At 42.7% G+C, this 21,277-nt stretch overlaps 1 protein-coding gene across 7 annotated transcripts in view; it reads right to left on the bottom strand.

The window, feature by feature from the left end:
• The window catches only part of GPAM (glycerol-3-phosphate acyltransferase, mitochondrial), a 66,204-nt gene that overhangs the window by 20,999 nt on the left and 23,928 nt on the right, over nt 1-21,277 (bottom strand). For all 7 annotated transcript variants that reach the window (XM_075935470.1, XM_075935471.1, XM_075935473.1 and 4 more), the window contains 9 exons: nt 17,690-17,803; nt 15,305-15,448; nt 14,581-14,677; nt 12,241-12,377; nt 9,094-9,193; nt 6,338-6,550; nt 5,850-5,963; nt 3,877-3,962; nt 2,974-3,089 (listed from right to left, as the gene is read on the bottom strand). In XM_075935470.1, the coding sequence (XP_075791585.1) occupies nt 2,974-3,089; nt 3,877-3,962; nt 5,850-5,963; nt 6,338-6,550; nt 9,094-9,193; nt 12,241-12,377; nt 14,581-14,677; nt 15,305-15,448; nt 17,690-17,803 (1,121 nt within the window). The remainder of the gene's footprint in view (nt 1-2,973; nt 3,090-3,876; nt 3,963-5,849; nt 5,964-6,337; nt 6,551-9,093; nt 9,194-12,240; nt 12,378-14,580; nt 14,678-15,304; nt 15,449-17,689; nt 17,804-21,277) is intronic.

The following is a 21,277-nucleotide window of genomic DNA, read 5'->3' as shown; positions in this document are numbered from 1 at the left end:
CAATTCTCAGTACCTCAGTTTCTTCATGTGTAACAAGGGATTATCACATGAACCTAGCTAGCAAAAGTACTATGTTGGTTACTTATTTAATATTTTTTGTAGTATTTTAGATGTATGAAACATCAACTAACCAAAGTCATTTTAATCAATAAGCCTGATAGAATATGTTTGGGACAAACTCTGTCAAACATACGCAATTAAGTACCATTATCTATAGCTATATCTTAATTCACATTTCAGATTTGGTGCCTGAACTGCATTTCATATACCTTACACAACCAGACAATGGCTGGAAAGGAAGATACACCAAACCCAGTAATTTTTTAAAATCATGGTACATTCAACATCTCTACATCCATGGACAATTTTCTACTCATCGCCAAAAGGGATACAAACGCTGAACAGTTTAGTCAAACATTTACAGCAAGGGAAGTCAACAGATGAACCAGGGGCCAAGTCCACCAGACACTCTTGAACAGCCGACAAACTCGTTTTATTTACTTATTACCGTTATTGTTTGTGTTTACATACTACCTTTATTATTATAGTACTTTCTCTGGTTCTGGAATTTGACTACAGGCAGTCCCCGACTTACGCGGATCCAACTTATGTCGGATCCGCAGTTACGAACGGGGCTGCCCCAGAGTACACGGACTGCGGGACCTCGCGGTCCTGCCGCCCCTGTACTCTGGGACTTTCTCTGCGTCTCCCTGGTCTGCAGACCAGGAAGACGCAGAGCAAAGCCGCGGGGGGGCTCGGGCAGCAGGGCACCCCAGACTCCCCGCGGCTGTCCCGCTGCCGGCGTCCTCAGAGGCTTTGCTCCCAGTCTCCCTGGTCTGCTGGTCTCCAGCAGACCAGGGAGACTGGGAGCAAAGCCGCGGAGGACCCAGGCGGCGGGACCGCGGTGCGTCTCGGTCCGCCGCCCGTGTCTTCCTGGTCTGCTGGGGTGGGGGGGGGGGGTGCAGCTAGTACGCCCCCCCCCCCCTCCCAGCAGACTAGGCTTTTCTCCAGACGCCTGTGGCAGAGCAGCTGGGGTGCTGCCAGTTGGTCCCGCAACGCCGCTCTGGGCGCTACTGGTCCAACCCAGCAGCACCCCAGCTGCTCTGGTCCTGATTCAGCCGCTGCTGGTCAGTTTCAGCAGCGGCTGAATCAGGACGCCTGGGGCAGAGCAGATGGGGTGCTGCTGGGTTGGTCCAGTAGTGCCGAGGAGTGGCGCTACTGGAGCAACCCAGAAGCACCCCAGCTGCTCTGCCCCAGGCGTCCTGATTTAGCCGCTGCTGAAACTGACCAGCGCTGACTACAGGAAGCCCGAGGCAGAGTTGCTCTGCCCCGGGCTTCCTGGAATCAGCTGCTGATCAGTTTCAGCAGCAGCTGACTTGGGGACGCTTGGGGTTCTTAAGTTGATTCTGTATGTAAGTCAGAACTGGCGGTCAGTTTCAGCAGCAGCTGAATCTGGACGCCAGTTCCAACTTACATACAGATTCAACTTAAGAACAAACCTACAGTCCCTATCTTGTACGTAACCCGGGGACTGCCTGTATATCTTGACCAAGAATTTGACAAAAAGCAACTGACTATCCCTTGTACGGAGAGATTTCGGCAAATGCAGTAATGTGCCTGAACCGCTATTACTTGCTGCTTGAACTTTAGCGACCAAGCTAACAGGCCCAAAATAGGCTTAGACAGCATGACCAAGTCAGGGAGGGCAAAGAAGGGGAGTTTGGGTGCCACAGAGAAGGCAGCTTGACCCCGCGTCCTTCCTGAGGCCCAAATCTCTAATGAAGTCGCTGAGCTATACAGTAAGAAAAACAGGAAGTTAGTCTAAATGCCCTAAGACATATATCTGTCAGGGTCCCCGAGTATGGAGTCTCTGAAAAAGAAAAAACGCATCTGGTGAAAGCGATGATCAGAAGAAACCCTCTTGCCTAACCTTTAAAAAGTGCTTGCCTAACAAGTTTGAGAGTGACATGTTATTGTAATACTAATGGATAAATAGGGAAGGAAAGTTTGAGTTGGGGGGACAATTTTGGGAACAGTTGGAGGGATGCCTCGAGGACTCTTCACTTCTGGACGCATCTTTGCTCTCACTTGCAGATGGAAGACTGGCTATCGGAAGTCTGATCGGTGTCACTCGAGAGCCACACTCAACTTCGGTAATTATCGAGGGTGGGGGTGTTTTACTAACCTGTTGCGGACGTGTGTAAGTGTTTGAGACGAAGTAAAGTTTAGCTTTAAGTGAAAGCACTCTGGTGTTGTTCTGTTTGTACCATCCATCTATCGGTCGGACGACCGTGTCTCCCCTGAATTATTTCCTGACACCACCTCGCAGAGAGTAAAAGTTACCGAGAGGTTTGGGTTGAAAGAACACCCTGACTTATGGAAGTAATCAATTCTTTCATATGCATTGATAGGCTTGTATGCTGGGATGCTCATTTACAGCATAGCAAAAAATAAGCATGTCGTAAAGCAGTGGTTCTCAAGCTGTGGGTCAGGAACCCAAAGTGAGCTGCAACCCCATTTGAATGGGGTTGTGAGGGCTGACAGACTTTCCGAAGGATAAGCCTGAGCCCCACTACTTGGAGTCAAAGACAAAGCCTGAAGGTTTCAGCCCTGGGTAGCAAGGCTCAAGTTACAAGCCTCTTGCCTGCATCTTCAGCTCTTGCTCCCCCAGCCCCAGCTCAGGGCAGTGCGCTCTGGCTTTGTCTCTCCCCACCTCCCAGGACAGTAGGGCTCAGCCAGACTCAGTACCTCCTCCTATTGTCTGAAGGAGGTCATGGTGCAATGAAATTTGAGAATGACGGCTGTAAACAGACAATTAAAAAATGAATGAGATTATAAGTGTTTTAGTAAATTAAATTCTTATCTGAAAAGAAATCACCATCAGCCAAGTAAAAATTATATCAAATAGTAAATTAGTTAATGCTTATAAGACCAAGATGTACAGTCAGTACGTATGATTGATTCTATACTTACTGAACAATATATGCTCAGCCAAGTTGGCGATCAACTGTCTTCTAAAGGGCTCGGTGGATAAATCCCTAGAATCACCCAATGCAGCCTCTGAAACTTCATCCACCATATCATTAGGCCTGAAGATAGCATGAAAATTCTTTGTGAAAACATCCAAGTCTTGTTCAACGTGATCATTTACATTACAGTGAACTATAATGCGCACACACACAAAAATCAATCTAACAAAGATACAAAAAAATTTGCTAAGCATTACAAGTCCCATAAAGTTTTCGATAAACAGCTTTGCTACACATATTCCAGACTCTGTCTCCATGTTGTATTACATGTTCCTAGATCTACCAGGAAAAGCAACACAAAGCATTTACTTTGTTCTTTGACTGTTCACGACTTCTCCATTACACGAGATATGCCCCCACAACCCCTTTGCTTCAATGAATACAGTCAACAAAAAGCATATTATGCAAACCTTTTTAGAAGATAGTTTTCAGTCCAGCTATTTTGCATATCAAAGCAAGGATAGGCATGGCATGACAAGGCTTGAAAGATAAACGACTTACTCACAACTTCTCTTTACAGGAATCAAGTAGCACCACACAGGCTTAGACAAGTCATGCACATTACTCAACTCACATACAAAACCATCTAAAATTCAGAAATATCTCCATAACACAGTTTCACAGTTTGAGCACATAGTAATTAGCAGATGGGAGTTCACGGGCAATCGTATAACACTGAATCAGAAATCAGTGAGTGAATGAATCTTAGACTCATTAGAAATAATGTTTGGATTATGTGGGAGATACATGGGAGATAGTTACGTTCTTAAGAATAACTACCAGGCATTACTGGAAACATATATTAATCCAAAAATACTACCAAAAAGGTTCCAGAAAAACATCCTACCGTGAAGGAAGTATAGCTGGTAGCAGAGCTTGCTCTAAGGACAGAATGGCAGGCATAGGTTTTTGACTTTGGCTGTCTAGGTATTCCTGTAAATATAATATTTATTTGTACATTTTCCTACTAACTGTAGAATCCAACAGCTAATTTTGCTGTCCTTATTGTGTGAATCCACAAAGAGAGAGAAAGCAAGCATGAAAGAATAAGTTAATTCAAAAGTGATTTTAAAACACCTAGGAAAAAAACCACCAACCAAAAAAATAAAGGTGAGATAGTGGGAAGATCACTAGAGTTTCTTCACTGGTGTGTAGGTGGTGCCAACTCTGTCTAGAGTTAGCATGGGGTAGAGGGGAAGCTTCCTGATAAACAGAATTTAGCTTGAGAGAAATACTGCAATTAAACACACACACTTACACGAGGTTTCCTTGCTCCACTTTGATAGAAACTCCCTGAGGGATAGATCCGGAACCATTTAAAGTGAATGTGAGATTTTTCTATGGATAGTCTTACACTGCTCTTCTCCTGAACCCCAGCAAATGGGGCATCTCCGCAGATGAACAACATGACAGAAATTCTGACAGTGACAAACTATAGCTTGCACTGACTGCATACTTACAAATGTCTTATAGCAATATATAAACACACTGGATCAACATTATTTCCATTAAGAAACTCAGAAAAAAGATATCTAATTAATTTAACAGTGTCTAGGCTCCACAAATCCAGACTGAGTAGCATTAATTACGTTTGGGATACTAAAATTAGGGTTGTTTCTCAAACTGAAATTTTGTTCATTTTTATACTGTGGCAGATCTACAGTCATACCTCCTGGGTCCTGCACTTCCTGGCGGATTTTTAGTACGTCTCAGAGGCTCACAGTGACCCTCCCACTGTACCTTGTCTCTCCCGAGGGTGAGAGTCCTCACTTAATGATCCAATTCACCACAGGCAAGTCACTAGCTTCGGGGAGGTTCTAGACTCTTCCTTTCCCCAGTGGCAGCCCACTGGGCATGGGGAACGTTAGGGGGAGCCCGGTCCTGTCCATTTACTCCAGGTTCTGACACAGGGCCCTCGATATCGGCCACTAGTGGGGATCTCGCCCTTACCCCACCTAATAGTAGCCTTTCACTGGTCCACTTCCACAACCACTCCCATAGTACTTTTCCCTCGCACCTTGGTGAGAACTTCTCCCAGTTGTAACATTCAGTCCTCCTTCACACTGTACTTCCTCCTCTCTGGTCTGTTAGTCCTCTACATCCCCTCCCTATCTAAGGGGAAACCTTTTATAATGGTCTTAACTAGCTGCAGGTGTCTAATTAGCCTGATGCTGCAGGCCGGCTCTTAATGAACCTCAGGTACCTGCCTGAGCAGCAGTCTCTGGCAGTTTATGCAGGGAACACAAATCCACTCACCCAAACTACCAGTGTACCTACCCTCCACCAACCTCCTGAAGCCCACTGCCTGTGGTCTGCCACAACACATATTGCTTGCTGTATAAGACCTAAAGATAAAAAACTATTTCTCAGTCAACTATTGTACAAGAAATACATTTCCAATTACTGTGTTTTAAAAATTTTGTAAGCGCCTTGAATATTTTAAATAGAGAGGCAGGGTAAAAATATTTTAAAGAAATTAATATAGCCATAACCAGTTAGATGCATCATGGGGAAATTTTACTTTCTTCTATTATTGATCACTACTAGAATAAAGAAAATGGCTTTAAATCCAATGACTGGTCTGACACTATGTTACAGCACTCAAATTTGTACTGACTTCATATTATGGATCAACACATTATCAATCTTCTTCAAGGGTATCAAATAGTGATTTTTTTTAAAACAACTTCCTACCTTTTTTAAACAGTTGAGAGACTGAAAGCAATACTTCTCTATTAACAACTTTGCTTGTCATTTCCTGCATTTTAAATCAGCTAAAACTCATAAGAATTTAAGTGTTTCTATAGATATAAATCTTACTTTTAAGGAAAATGGTTGTGCAAAGTCTACTCTGACACATCCATAATTCTTCCGTAGCATTCTGAAGACTCCTCTGGCTACACTCCAAAGACTTTCATTCTTCTTAGGTTTCCCCTGCAAAACATTGAAAAGCAAAACTAATGTTCATTTGCATTTAAAAGCTCATTAGTATTTAAAGGAAGCATAACCACAGTTACAATAAGTCCAATTCTTTTGACATGCACTGTAGCTTTAAAAGTCAAAGAATAGAGCCATCACAAAAGCCTAAGGAATCAGATGGCTTTTATCCTTATTTGTATTTGTTAAATGATTAATTTGTATCTAGTGATATACAAGACTCAAATATCAAAACAGTCCTTGACCTACAGAGCTTTTACGATTCAGATTATTTTGCATTTTTAATGCTAGCACAAAAAAGAGATACATTTTTACTCAACATAAACAGAAAATCCCTTGGGTAAGATTATAAATTTTCAGTTGCTTCTTACCAGCTGTTCATTGTTATAGTGACCTTCAATGATGCGATCATAGGAGATTCCCACAGGTATAATTAATATGTCAGGGGTAGCATTTGTGAAGAGAGCATCTACCACCACAGATAAAAGACCTGCTCTGGCACAGGATGTTTTTCCACTCCGAGAGCGCGTGCCTTCCAGGAAGATCTCCAAAAATTGCTGTTGTCTAAGCAACTCCTCTACATGCTAAAGGGAGAGTAACAGAAAAACAAAACGTCTAATGATACAGACATAGGTGGATAGAAATGCACTGTTCCACAACAACAGAATAAAGTGGAATTATCTATGACAACATTTCTCAAATTTGGGCCTGCAGACCCCTGGAAGGTCTGCAAGAGTATTCCAGGGGGTTCTCAAACTCTGCTGATCAAATCCTTTCCCTCCCTCTTCTTTCTCCTCCCCCTCACTCCCAGTGCTTTGCGCTGGGGAACAGCAGGTGCAGGGAGGGATGGAGAAGAGCATAGATGGAAGTGCACTCAGGGACAGGCAGCAGAAGGCAGAGCAGGGGTAGTGTAAGGCTGGGAAGAGGGACAGGATATTGGGGGAGAGAGAGGAATGCGGGGGGGGGTGAGATTTGAGACTAGGCAGAGGAGACTTGAGGGGTCCACACAAAAAACTGTAATTCAAAATGACATCCTCAGTTTGCTAAAGTTTGAGAACTGTTGATCCAGGAGACCAACACAATAATTAGTGTTTCACACTAACAGGTAATTAGTGTTTCACACAATCAAATTCTGACCCCAGTTACACCAATGTATATCCAAAGTAATACCACTAACTTTAAAATGTCACTTCAGCCACAAAACTAAAAAGAAGCAACCTAACAATGATTAAGTATTTTAAAGACCTTTAAATTATTCTCTTCTCTTGATTTCGCCATATGGCCCATGTTCTACATTGCAAGAATATCTTTATTTTTGAATTTTGAATAGTGCCAAGCAACAAAGTCAGTAGGGTTACTCTCAGGAGCTCCCACACACTTGTACATGTATGGCAGGGTGACATGAAAGTGTGCTGGAAATGATGCACCAAAATGCTTTTAAAACATATTTTGGTTTCAAACAGCCACTCCTTGCACTGAAGCATATCATGCAATGCCTGAAAGCAACACATACTGTCCTGGGCACTTTCAGCCATTTCAGTGAGCACCATGCAATGACCAGCATGGTAGATTTATTAGGCAGTGTGTTGAGTGCCCTGCATACTGTACTCTCAGGTGGTGCACAGCTGGCTAGCTTTTTGCTGGGCCTAGGCTTCAGCCTCCAGCAAACCACAGAGCTCTAGCTACCAGGGCGAGTTTACAAAGTTCTGAAACACAGCTCTAGAGCTTCTCCCATCTGAAAAAAAAAGCCAATTCAAAAGCCACCACAAAAACTACAACTGTAGGGAGCCCTGAGATAAGAGTCCCCACACAGGGAACTGCTGCAGGAGTAAAGAAGGGAGGATTTTTGGCCAGATCCAGAGACAAAAGCCCTAACAGGCTACCAGCAGCTGCTCACAATCTTGCCTCACTGCGCCGGGCCGGACAGCTCCCCCGTGGAACCCGGCAAGCACTAAGGTTGCCAGGCTGCCTCCGAATTGAGCTGAACAGCCCAGGATTTTCACCTCTTGGCCGGGAAAAAAAAAAATCAGAAAATACCAGACATTTTAGCTGTCCAGTGTTTTCTGAATTTTTTTTTACCGGACAGGAGGTGAAAATACCGGACACCTGGCAACCCTATCACTTTCTAAAATCTTTGAGTGGTCCCCCGTCAAAAATTATTGCCCACCCCTACACTATAGCATATTAAGAAAGCATTTGAAACATGTAATTGTTTCTTGTACTTTGGGCTATTGGCTATTCTATTCTAGAGTGGTCTTTTTTTACTACAATTTTTTAAATGTCTTGATTTCATGCCATATCGGAATTTAAACAAACAGCAAAATCTCCAGGTTTTTCACATAACGGAATGCTTGCTTACAACAACATTTTAGGTTTCTTTGGGGATTCATTTTATCTTACAGTCCCCAAATACTTAAATTAAACCTCACCGAGGCCTACAATAAATTTACGTGTGGTACTTCAAACACCAAATATGCCAAAACGTGTGCAACTTCTGAGAAGTAATCAAGGAGAATACCAGCAGATACATACTTTTGTAGCAATTTTTTATGATAGCTAGAAAATGTTTTGACACCAGAGTCCCATAGATTGGTTGTTTCAGTTTGGGCTTCTTTCCATGTAGCTTGTGATATGTGTGTTCATTGTCTGTAACACTGTTACTTTTCTGATGTATTAGAAAATATTAGGTCATTTTTTCAAAGAATTAAGAACATGAACAAATACAATTTGAAGCTGCTGCTCTAGATTTACCTTAGAGTAAGCAAAATCAGAATTAGTCCTGGCAGGCCTAATTTTATTAGTAATTTACACTGAGGGTAATCTAATACTCTCTAACAGGGATCACATAGGGTAAAACTTTGACCTTGACAGGTACTGAACACCCTCAACTCTTGTGTACTTTATGATTCAGGACCACCTTCAGCACAGAATTTAGATTTTGCCTCTAATGTAACACACATGTACTAAAGTCAAGATGATAAACCATTTAACTTTCTCAACAAGCAATGCTGCTCAAATTACTGATGTTAAAGAGAACAAATGTATGTTTTTCTAACATACATGATGCTTTCATACCCTTCTCTTAAAATGATTATATTTTGCATTTTCAAATTAAGATAAGACATACCACATAGAGCAAAGCTCTATAAAGAACATCTTTACGTCCATTCGGGTTCTCATCCAATCTCCTCCGAATGAAAAAGCCTCCCAGCTTGCGAATCAACGTGCTACAAACCAACAAATGATTTTATTCAAATATGAAAAAAAGAGTACAATGTATAAATCACCCAATAGCTTCAGGAAAATATTAGAGGAGATGGAACGATGTGCATCTCTCAGCCGTTCTCCTTCAAACCAAAGAGAAAGAACTTTCTAGTGATTAGAGCACTACTTTAGGACTCAGATTCAATACCCTACTCGACCAGACCTATACAATGGGATTAACACTACTTCCCTACTTCGCAGGGGTGTTGGGAGGATAAAATGTTACAAATTTTAAGGCTCTCAAATTCTGTAGTGATGAGGCCATATAGATACCTGAGAATTCTAGTACCCACATGACTGCCAAATTTCAAAAGCTTATATAAGTGTTCTCAACCTTTCAGATTTTTCACTACTTATAACTAGAGATGGACTAAAACTCAACCCTTCAATTTCAAATCTTTTGAATTCATGGAAGAAATCCCTGGAACTGAAACTACTCCTGCGTTCATCTCAGATTTGATTTAGCCAAATGGGGCCTAAATTCCCGTTCTTAGAACTGATTAAAGATGATGATCTTGTGAGTGAATCACAAGCTTTCAGCACTGCCATATCTTAATCAAGATCCTAGCATAAATATTAAGAAGCATGTAAATTGTTAATCGTGTAGTGGATGTTGTCCACTACACGATTAATCAAGAAGGGGGTAGCACTGCTACCGGTGAATCCCAGCTCTTGCTAGGTCAGGCATAGAGATGTTAAATATCAGTTAATTGAATAGTCAATTAACCTCATGAATTCTTACCGGTTAGTCGACTCTTCTATGGTCCCTGGGCAGCCCCTGTACAAGGGGCAGGCGTCTGAGCTCCAAGACCTGGTACGAGTCCAAACTGTGCTCAGCTGCCTGCACGCCTGGCTCCTAATATACTTTAAATGCAGAGCATCAGCAAGGGGTAGGTCCAGGACCCAGTGCAAGCCAGGACTGAGCTTGGCTGCTGGCCAGCCTGCTACAAAATTTACTGTCAAGAGGTGGGGGGAAATGAGTGTAGTCTATAGCATTAATCTAGAAGCTTTTGTTTATCGGTTAACCGACTATACTGTACTATAACATCCCTAGTCAGGCAACTATCCCACTGCGACTCTTCACGACAAGCACTTGTACTGCAGACACACAAGAGGGTTTGATGCAGGGTCCCAGCACAAAGAGCTGGTGCACGGGCAGCCTGGCTCAGTCCTGGCTCATGCCAGAACCCATCATCAACCCTCACTGGGGCTCTACACTACAAACACCAGGGCTATGTCTACACTCGCGGCTTCTTGCGCAAGTACGGCTGTTCTTGTGCAAGAATCTGCAGAGCGTTCACACTGCGCTCCCGCCCTTGCACAAGTAAATTTACAGTACGGCGTGGTAAGAGGGGGCTCCTTGCACAAGAGCTATGCTCTTTTTTAACAGGTATAAGCCCTCTTGCACAGGAGCTCTTGCGCAAGAGGGCAGTGTTGACGCTTGGCAGGGATTTCTTGCGCAAGAAAGCCCTATGGCTAAAATGGCCATCAGAGCTTTCTTGCGCAAGAGAGCGTCCACTCTGCCATGGACGCTCTTGCGCAAAAGCACAGCTCGCACGTGGCGCTGTGGACGTTTTCTTGCGCAAGACTTCTTGCACAAGAACACTAGCGGAAGATGTTCTTGTGCAAGAAGCTGCCAGTGTAGACATAGCCCAAGAGTCCATTTGAGGGTTGATGCTGGTTCCCAGCATAAGCCAGGATGAAGCCAGCCTCCTAGCCAGCCCGCTAAAATGTTTACTTGCCAGGGTGTGGGGGGAAGTGTTGCATGTAGCCAGTGGCATTAACTGATAAGCACTCACTTGTTGGTTAATCGTTTAGTTGACTACACTATTACATCCCTAGATCCTAGCCTCTTCCAATCAAATCCCTGGAACAACACTGTCTAGATACAAAGTGTGCTATATTATTTATTTTAACCCCTTATGCAACATATCAATTCCAATATTTTAATCCTTTGATACCGTTATCCATACTGTCATAAATACACCAGTGCCAATGTGTGCATAAATTGTGTACTAGCAAGGGTTAGCTAATCACTGCCTGCAAAGCACTACTTTTAAATAAGAAAACTAACAGTTATATTCAATATATTACTAACCAACATAGCTAGTTTTTGCTCACGATACCAAGTGAAAAATCTAACTTAAGGTGCAACCTTTTCTAATAATAAAAAAACCCACACACAACGATCTTATCTGTAAGGAAATAAAATATGGAGCCATTAGACTGCCAATTCCAAGATCCTAATGCAGAGCCAGATGAGAGTCACCAGCTGTTAGAATCCAATAGGATTAGAATCTGTATCAATCACACGGTTCGACACTCAACACAATTTACAAAGATGAATGCTACAGTATTTAACTTAAACTGACCTCAGTGTTCAAAGTTCTATGTGGTCTTGCTTTACTCTACAGCTAATTGCATCCACTTAATTTCCGCCAAATCCCAATGAGTCTCCTGAGAGTAAAGACTGAGAGCAAAGGCTCTTAAACCTGTGCTATACTCCCATTTATCAAGATTTCTTACTGAATCGTTGTGAGGAAAGGGGTACGTTAACTTTAAGTCTCAACCAAGGTTCCCTGTAAGCTGCATGGCAGCACGGCCCTGTAGCTGCTTAATCAGCCCCATCCAGAGAGGTAGCTCTGTACACAGAGCCTTGAGCCCCCGGGAAAGTGGGGCTGTTTAATCAGCTGTGGAGTTATGCTGCTGCACAGTTTAGTGGGAACCTTTGTCTCAGCACAATATTCCTCCTTTTCCCATTTGCTTTACACAGAATCTCTCTAAAGGATTTTGCAAGACTCGCACTTGAATAAGACCAAATAAGACCAAAGTAAAGCTAGATAGGACCAAAGTAAATTCCAAAGGTATGACCACAATGACTAAATTACCTGACAACAAATCTATGCAGTTTGGGGCACATCCTCAGCTGGGGTGGAGGTATGACAACATACACCACTTTGGCTTTATTTCTAAGAGTAAACTGAAGTGTAGGTCCACAAAGTATGCTTACCTGAAGATGGGGATATTGAGGTTATTCCCTGCAGCAATGTACGGTGCTTTGATGTTATGGCAGAAAAGAATGAATGTAAGTAGCAGATAATCAATGTGAGATTTGTGAACAGGCAAGAAGATAAGAGGCAAATTCATCTATTTCGCAGAAAGAGAAAAATGATAAAACAAAATTAATGGGATACTGTGGGTGAATTTTGTTTTTTAAACATTTTTTTATCCACTAACACTTTAGATTAAGAAAACTGAAGCAATGTCAGAGTTTACACTTTGCCACTTATTTGTTTACTAAGTGAGAACACATGAGGTAATCTGGTTGCCATACACCAGCAGTGTTTCAATTTTAGGCACTCCAGGCAGCAGCAGAATGCTACTAGCAGGGACTTCAAATTTACAGCATCAATGCAGGTATAGGTTGAACCTCTCTAGTCCAGCATTCTCTGCTCCAGCAACATCCATCATCCCAGAATGATTTCAGTTAGATGGATGTCCACTTATGGGTGTGGCCAAATGTCCAGCAGTCCCATAAAGTTTGTTTACAGCCACTAATCCTAACTGTGTTCTGTGTTGTTATTTAGATCTAATTTACCCCTAAATGTCCTCTAACAGCCCAGTAAGCAGTGTAAGTGTTGGTAATGCTGCTAGGCAGTATTGACCTCCCGTGGCCAAGAAAATTCTCTGGTTCACAATTGGTCAGGTCCTGAGGGTGCTGAACTAGAAAGGTTCAATCTGTATCAGAAAATTATTTGAGATCTGCCAATATTTTCACTGTCACTGGAACGAGGTTGTTGACTTCTTTTAAAAGGCAATGTTCTGAGGTATTGCACCCAAAATGCTAACAGGGTAACTGATTATATAAGAAACAAAACTGCCATTTTATTCTCACTGAATACTAGCTATCTACCCAGTACTGCACAATATCACCAAATACTCTGAGTTATGTTCCTTAGAAACCAATGCTGTCTTTCTCTCAATTCAGTGCAATTATTTATTATAGTACCTTTCTGCTGAAAGTAGAAGAAAATTCAGGATTTTGGGAGGCATAAACCAAATGGGAGGCATAAACCAAATGGTAGACTCTGAAAGTGTGCTTATAATAAATAGGCAAGCAGTAAGTGAGGCTCTTTGCAGACAAATATGAAGACCAGATTATTGCCTGAAGTCTAAATATATGTGTATGCATTTTTTAAAAGTTTGTTAATTTATTATTGTGTGGTTGTATCAGCATGGGGTAAAAAAGAAAGCCATTCTACAACATGTTATATAAGACATTACACTCAAAATTACCTAGAAATTCAAGAAAAAAACAGAACTTGGCCTGGTCTTTTAGGGTCTTGGGAACACAGAGCATCATATTTGCAGTATTTAGAATTATCTAATAGAGATCAGGTTTACTGAATCATATGTTCCCAGAAATGGAGAGAAGAAGATCTGAATCAGGACCTGATTCTGACCTCATTTAGAATGGCCTAACTCCAGGGTGGGCAATAATTTTTGATGGGGGGGAGGAGGCACCACACCAAGGTTTTGGAAATTGGTCGAGGGCTGAACTCTCCTATGGTATTAATGGAGGAGGTGCGGGGTCTGGGATGGAGATTGGGTGCAGAAGGGAGCTTTGGGTAAGGCATTGGGGTTCAGGAGGGAGAGGGAGTTTGGGTGAAAGAGGCAGTTGTGACCCAGGGCAAGGTACCAGCGTGTAGGGATTTGGAATGTGACCTAGAGCAGGAGGGGTTTGTGACCTAGGGCAGGGACTAGGGTGCAGGAGTTTGGGGTGTAACCTAGAGTAGAAGGGAATTGTGATCTGGGGGAGGGGATTCAGGTGCCAGATACCGAGGGTTTGGTATGTTGGGTGCAGGAGAGCGATGTGGACAGTGGGATGAAGAGAGAGGGGCTGGGGTCCCAAAGGCTCTGGCCAGATGATTTACCAGTGAGCAGCCCAACCAGCCTGCCTGCCTACAAAGCTACATGCTTGCAGAGATTAAAATGTTTCTCCGCCAGCCAGCCTGCCTGCCCTGCACCTCCACAGGCTACATGGCCATGGCAGGAGTATTACCTGAAGCCTTTCTCCATCCCCTCCGGGCTCACAGTTTTTAAAGAGAAACAGCCTCACAGCCGCTTTTCTGAGCAGTCTGTGGGGCAAGCAGAGGAACCTGCCTGGGTCTCCCTGCTGCATGTGCAGGCCAGATTCAGTAGCTTGGCGGGCGAGATGTGGCCTGCAGGCCATATTTTGCCCAGACCTGGCATAACTACACTGACTACAATAGAATAATTCCTGATTTACACCAGCATAACTAATATCAGATGTTTCTCCAAGTTGTAAGGGTTTATGTAATTTTATTACCTTGGTGGCTGCTTTGACCATCTCCAGTTGTCCTTTATGGATCTGAATGTTCCAAAAGAAGCTGTTAAATAATTTCAGCAACACCCAACCAGTCAACCTAAGGGTGAAAAACATTAAACCCAAGAGAAGCCTTAAGTTTCATTCAAAAGTTGCCTTCCTGTTGTATTACTTTTATAGCTAATACTTGCACAGAGAGATGTAGAGGTCTCAACACCAGATCAGAAAGCTGCTGGGGCATAACTATGGAGAATTCCTTTCAAACATCCCTAGTAATCAGATTAAACACTGAAGCATAACATTTCATTATTCCCATTTAAAGATTGAGAACTGAAGACAAATACTGTTACATAGATTATGGACAATGATATCCTATGTTACTGCAGCAAGATGTTTAAGCTGATTTAGGCAAGAACAAGAGAGAACACCCTTGAGCTGATTGCAAGGAGTTTAACTGTACTTCCCCCTCCCCCAAATTATTTAACTTTATAGCATACTATTTGTGACTTGGACAGCCCACAGATTCTTCATGTTCAAATGTGCAAGCATGATTGAGCTTCATATTTTAAGGCTAAAACCTATGACCCTCATGTTTTGGGGTCAGCAATAAAATAGGAATTTTTAGGCAGGAAGTCACTACTATTTTTATATACAAGGGCAGAGATTGGAGGTCCTTCCCTTGATCCTAGACAACCTTAACCATAATTTGGTGAGCTATTTTTATTACCTGATCAAAGCAGGTGAGACGTTTGCTACCATTTCCTGGAGAATCCTCCTAGCTTTTTTCTTCACTTTGCTGATAGCCTTGGAGTCTGTTTGTGTAACTGCAGCACTTAGCACAGAAGCTTCCTCTACAATGGCCTTCTGCACTCTGATTTAAAAATAATACATGAGACAGCTCTGTAATAAATGAGTTCCACCTATTGGCTGTTTCTAGAAGGAATGAAGTAGGGCAGTTATATGGTATAACTATGGTAGTAAGTTACATAGATGGAAGAACAGACACATCAATATCCTTTGTGTTTTATCTGCCATGAACTGGTAAACTGATGAGAGCTGGTCAATGATTTGCAGAAAGGTATTAACATTTATAAATACAGATGCAAAATATAATTTACTGGCTATCAAAGTAGGGTTACCGGATGATTTCAAAAATATACTGGACACACTTTATCTCAGATGGGGGTGGGGAGCGGGGCTGGCCAGGAGAAATCCCGGGGTGGCGGTGGTGGGGAACATCCGGCAGAAAGCAGGACGGACAGGGAGGGAATTGGGGGGAGCAGGGTGGGCCAGGGGAGAACCGGCTGGTGGGTAGCGGGGCTGGCCGGGGGAAGGAAAAGGCCGACAGGAAGCAGGGCTGGCCGGGAGGGGGCTGGGGGGAGCGGAGTTGGCTCGGGGGGGGGGGGGGGGGGAGACCGGCCAGCAGGGAGAGGGGCTGGCCGGGGTAAGGAACAGACTAGCAGGAAGCAGGGCTGGGGATGGGAGGGAGCAGGGGTGGTTGGGGGGGGGGGGGGAACCGACCAGCAGAGAGCAGGGATGGCCAGGACGGGGTCAGAGGAGGGGGGGGAAGGGCGTGGCCCGGGTGCATGCAGATTCCAGGGTGCTGCCCGTCCCACGCATGGGTGAGTCCGGCCCCAGGGATCCCATCCCGCCCCAGCTCTGCCCCTACCCCCCTCCTCTCTACTGTATAGTTACATACTGCCTGGCTGGTAGACACGTAAATGAATTAGAAAACTGAATTAGAATTAGAACTTGTCTCAATTTGTTTCCTGGACAGAAAGTGCATATATCGGACTGTCCGGTTCAAAACCAGACACCTGACACCCTATATCAAAGTTGGGATTGGTCCTGCCTTGGGCAGGGGCTGGACTTGATGACCTCCTAAGGCCTCTTCCAGCTCTACAATTCTATGAAAGTTAACCCTTGACAGAGTACAACTAGTGATGGAACTGAATACTTTTCTCCCTTTCTAAGAACACATCTACAGAAAATAAAATTTTAGAAGCAAGGACCAGCGCTCTCAGATCAATTGCTGAGGTTTGAAGCATTCCTTAAAATTGTGTATATATTCCTGGATACAGTAAAATCCTTTTTATCCAGCACTTTACCAACCAGCAAGCTCAATAAAATGGCATTTCTGATCTGCACAGAAAGTCTGACTTAGTGTGGGGCCAGCAGGGAGTTGGAGCATAAGAGGGGCTACAGGGAGTGCTATAGGAGGGAGTTTGGGTCCAGGGGAGGCTTGGGCTCCAGATGGGAGGGGGCACTCATCTCTCACAAGTGGCTCCCCACCCCTGCTGGTGGAGGGATGGCCAGGTACTCTCCAGGCTTGCTGTCCCTACCCACACCCCATCCCTGAGTGCTGACTTTGCAGTGCTCAGCCCATTGGCCAGGAAGAGCAGACAATGGGAGCTGCAGGAGAAGGTGCCTGCTGATGGAGGCAGCATGCCTACTACCAGCAGAGCCACTTGGCCACCCCTCTGCCAAAAGCAGCAGGGATGAGGAGCTGCTTGCAGGGGAATGTCACCTTCCTATTACATTTAAAGTGTTAACTTATGATCCCCTCTGCTGATCACCCACTATTAGCTATATAGATCTGCTATAACTAAGTTATGCTATACAGATCTACTATGAACTAAACAGCAAAAACTGCAAAGGACTCCACAGCAGTTTATTATACCTAGGGCTTGTCCACGTAAGATGTTAAAGTGAACCTACAGAACATCAGCTTGCCTTGCACTAATGTCCCATGTAGAAAAGCCCTTACGTTCATAGCATCTGTAAGAGCCGTCACGCCAAAAGATATGAAAGCTGATGTGTAACCTCCTCCCCCCACTCATAACTGTTTTATACAAAGATTATGTGGCTTAAATTCAATGGGCTGCCATAGAGATACTGTACAATTTGGAGCTCCCTTGTCAGGCACCCTAAGGACCAGGGATGTGGTTGGGCCAGAGATTCCTAGATCAGAGATTCAACCTGTACCTTCTATTTTTCTAAACATTTTAGCTTTCAGAATTTGCTGTGTTCATTCTTTGATTAAATGTAACAGTATGAATGAAATTAGAAACAGACATAAAACCACAAGATTGGTTTATTTAGCACACCTTACCTGCTGCTATTCAACACATTTTCTGTCACATTGCTGGCAAACATACTCTTATGCACATCTCGTTCTTGCACAAAAAGAACATAACAGAGGCGTCTTGCCAGCCACCCTCTGTACCTACAACATAAGAAAATAAATTACCAAAATGTGTCTGAAAAACAGTCAGCTTTTAAAAGAATAATTTTATTTTTAAACATTTGTGTACCTCTAATAAAAGGTCACAACGGTAGGTAAAATTCTTTGAAAAAAAGTGACCTAATAGCTTTTGTATTTTCTAATACATCAGAAAATTAACATTGTTACAGACAAAACAAATATTATCACAAGCTGCATGGGAAGAAGCCCAAACCAAAACAACCATTCACTGGGACTCTGGTGTCATAACATTTATCAGAATCATAAAAAAAAGCTACAAAAGAACATATCTGCTGGTATTCTCCTTGGTTACATCTCAGAACTTGCATATGTTTTGGCTGTCTGCCAGATCCAACTACCCCAATTCATGCAGTGCCAAGTTTAAAAAAAACCAACTGAGACCTTGCTGTGAGCAACAGAAATCCAACTAACATTTGTCAGCTTTTTATAAAAAGATCACGCTGCGGTTTCTCAAAGCCGCTTGAGTCAGGTGTCAATGCGCAACTGGAATTCAACTGAATTTGGACGCAACACCCATAAGTGCCTTAAAAAACAGGACTATGTAGCACTTTAAAGACTAACAAGATGGTTTATTAGGTGATGAGCTTTCGTGGGCCACACCCACGAAAGCTCATCACCTAATAAACCATCTTGTTAGTCTTTAAAGTGCTACCTAGTCCTGTCTTTTGTTTCAGCTACACCAGACTAACACGGCTACATTTCTATCACTATTAGAAAATCTTAGCTTAGATTGTCCATACTTCTGGGACAATCAAACTGCAGTTGAAAGTGTGACTGCAGCACAAATAAGCCTGCTCCAGTTCAAGCTCACCAAGTACTCTTAGTATGAATTCAGACTGCTGGCTTGTACCAGGGTGCATGGTGCTGTGTATTCACCACCACTGTTTTTGCACCAATTCGAGTAAAACTAGCATAGGTACATATATCTACACTGCAACTAAACCGTCACATGTGTAGACAAACCTGGTCTCTCTCTTTTCTTCCCCTAAAATATTTTCAAAGACTTCTTCTTACATTTTACATACATCGGCTCTGATCCTGCCAAAATTTATATAAAATAACTACATACTATGGGCCCCTTGCATTGCAAGCATTTATTTACAGGATAGTACTTAAAGTCCTTCCTCTCTTCTTCTACTTCCTAATTCCTTTCCCTTCACACAGATCAACAAATCTCTCTCTTGTAGAATAGCTATCATATATTAATACTACATGCAAATAACTCCATGTGCTGAGCATTCATGGCTCCTATCATCAGCTGCTCAGCACTTTTCTCTATCAAGCCCCACATGTCTCAAACTAGGCACAAAAAAAAACCTGAGAAACACAGTCAGTGGTCATCTTTAAGTAGCATGCTTGACAACACATAAGGCCACTATTGTAGAGGAAGACACAGAATCCAGTCTCTAGAGCGGCATTCAACTTAACTACAAAATCATCTATCTTTTTGCAATTCTTTGACTCATTGACCCTCATCTTGGAGGCTGGGCTCTTCTAACCCGCCACATTCATTACACAGCCTTGATCCACTCTTTGGGCACCATCCGAATAATTAGAGCCCTGCATGGAAACAAAATGTCTATCCACATCCATATCCACAAAAATGAGCTGCAGAGATCTACAATGACATCTGTGTTTGTGGATATCCGATGATATAAAGCGGCTATCTGCAAACTTTCAGGATTCTATCTACAAAATGTATATCTGCACCCATATCCACAAAAATGAAGTGCAGATATCTGCGGATGCAGACACCTGCAGATATAAAGTGGATATCCATTGATTTGCAGAGCTCTACGTATAATTAAAGACTGTATCCTACGAATTAGATAGAAGAGGCAAAATTAAAATTGCATGGGAAACCTAACCTGGCCCTCCCCAACTCAGAAGACACCATCTTTACAACTAAATAACATTATTTTAAAATTGGATTCTATTATTTTAAATTTGGATTCTAATGTCTTAGACTTGGGGGTTTGAGTTTGCTTTTGGTTTATTCTCAATAAAGAAAAATGGTTAGGAAGGCAAATTCAGTTACATGAAACTATAATAATCCTGCCTCTTTATGCATCATCAGAAGGGTATGAAGCATGCACCTTTGCTACAAGAGTGACTGAACTACACATTTGCAGGAGAAGGCTGGTAACTTGAGAAATAGGGAGTGAGGTCTGGGGGAAGGTCAAGGGGATCCTAGCCTCTCTCTTCACCCCTTTCTTCCAGGTAAAAAGGGGGAACTCCTTCCTGACGCGGTGCCACTTCCCTCCTCCTCAAAAAAGGAAGGATGTGAGCAACAGGAGCTATGTGCTGAGCTGTGAGGGAAGCCTTCTGACCAACTCCCAGAAAGACTGATGGATACTGGGGTTGCCTGGTTCTCTGGTACCACCATGAGACAGGCCACAAAATTAGACTATGAATTTCTTCATTTGCCATTGTGCCTAAACTTTGCTTAAGAGGATAAATGGTGATTTTCACAAAATTCTCAGTCAAAATTTAATGGAATTTCATAGGACAAAGAAAAGGCGCTTCTCTGACAAATTTCAAAATCCTTTTTCAAGGTATGGATGTGTTCGCCTTCCAAAAACAGAACTTTTTTTCCTCAGCTATTTGGCAACCCAATTTTTATGGATTTTCACCGCTGTGGATTAAACTATAGGTAGACATCAATATTAGTCTAGCATCCTTCAAATCAGATTGGCTGAGAAGTCCATTTCCGTACGATACTAAATTTAAAGGGAAATGCTACACTGTCAAAGGAAGCGATGAGGAGTCCTGTGGCACCTTATAGACTAACTGAAGTGTAGGAGCATAAGCTTTCGTGGGCAAAGACCCACTTCGTCAGATACATGCATCTGACGAAGTGGGTCTTTGCCCACGAAAGCTTATGCTCCTACACTTCAGTTAGTCTATAAGGTGCCACAGGACTCCTCATCGCTTTTGCAGATTCAGACTAACACGGCTACCCCTCTGATACTGTCAAAGGAAGAGGATCTGAAACAAAATGATGCATCAGTTGTTACTGGATAGTGTTCATTCAAGAGTTCCAAGAAAACTTATAGTCATAGGCTGAACTACAAACAAAAATATGCATTATTAAAATCAGTTAATATAGTCACTGTTCACTAGCAGTTACAAAAATCACTTTTTTATTTTGAAAATGAGCTAGTATGGTATGAAGTCACTGAGAAATTAAATATGGAACCTCCAAAAAAACCACTTACACATTTACTACTACTACACTGTGAGGTAAACATATTTTGTTGTTTAAAGAAAAAAGTTCAATGCTTCAGTTAGTCTTACATTACTCTTTTACAGAAGCTTGAGCTATTGAGACCACTTTTTTAAAATTTATTTTATTTTAAACGTCATTTCAGACATTTTTCAGTATTCTAGACCACTGGTTACATACTCAAAAAATAATCAATTATATCAATAGAC

This window comes from Pelodiscus sinensis, chromosome 8 (genome assembly GCF_049634645.1).
Source record: "Pelodiscus sinensis isolate JC-2024 chromosome 8, ASM4963464v1, whole genome shotgun sequence".
In the NCBI taxonomy this organism is placed as follows: Eukaryota; Metazoa; Chordata; order Testudines; family Trionychidae; genus Pelodiscus; species Pelodiscus sinensis.
Note: the sequence above shows the minus strand (reverse complement) of the source record. Positions and strands in the feature narration are given on the sequence as shown.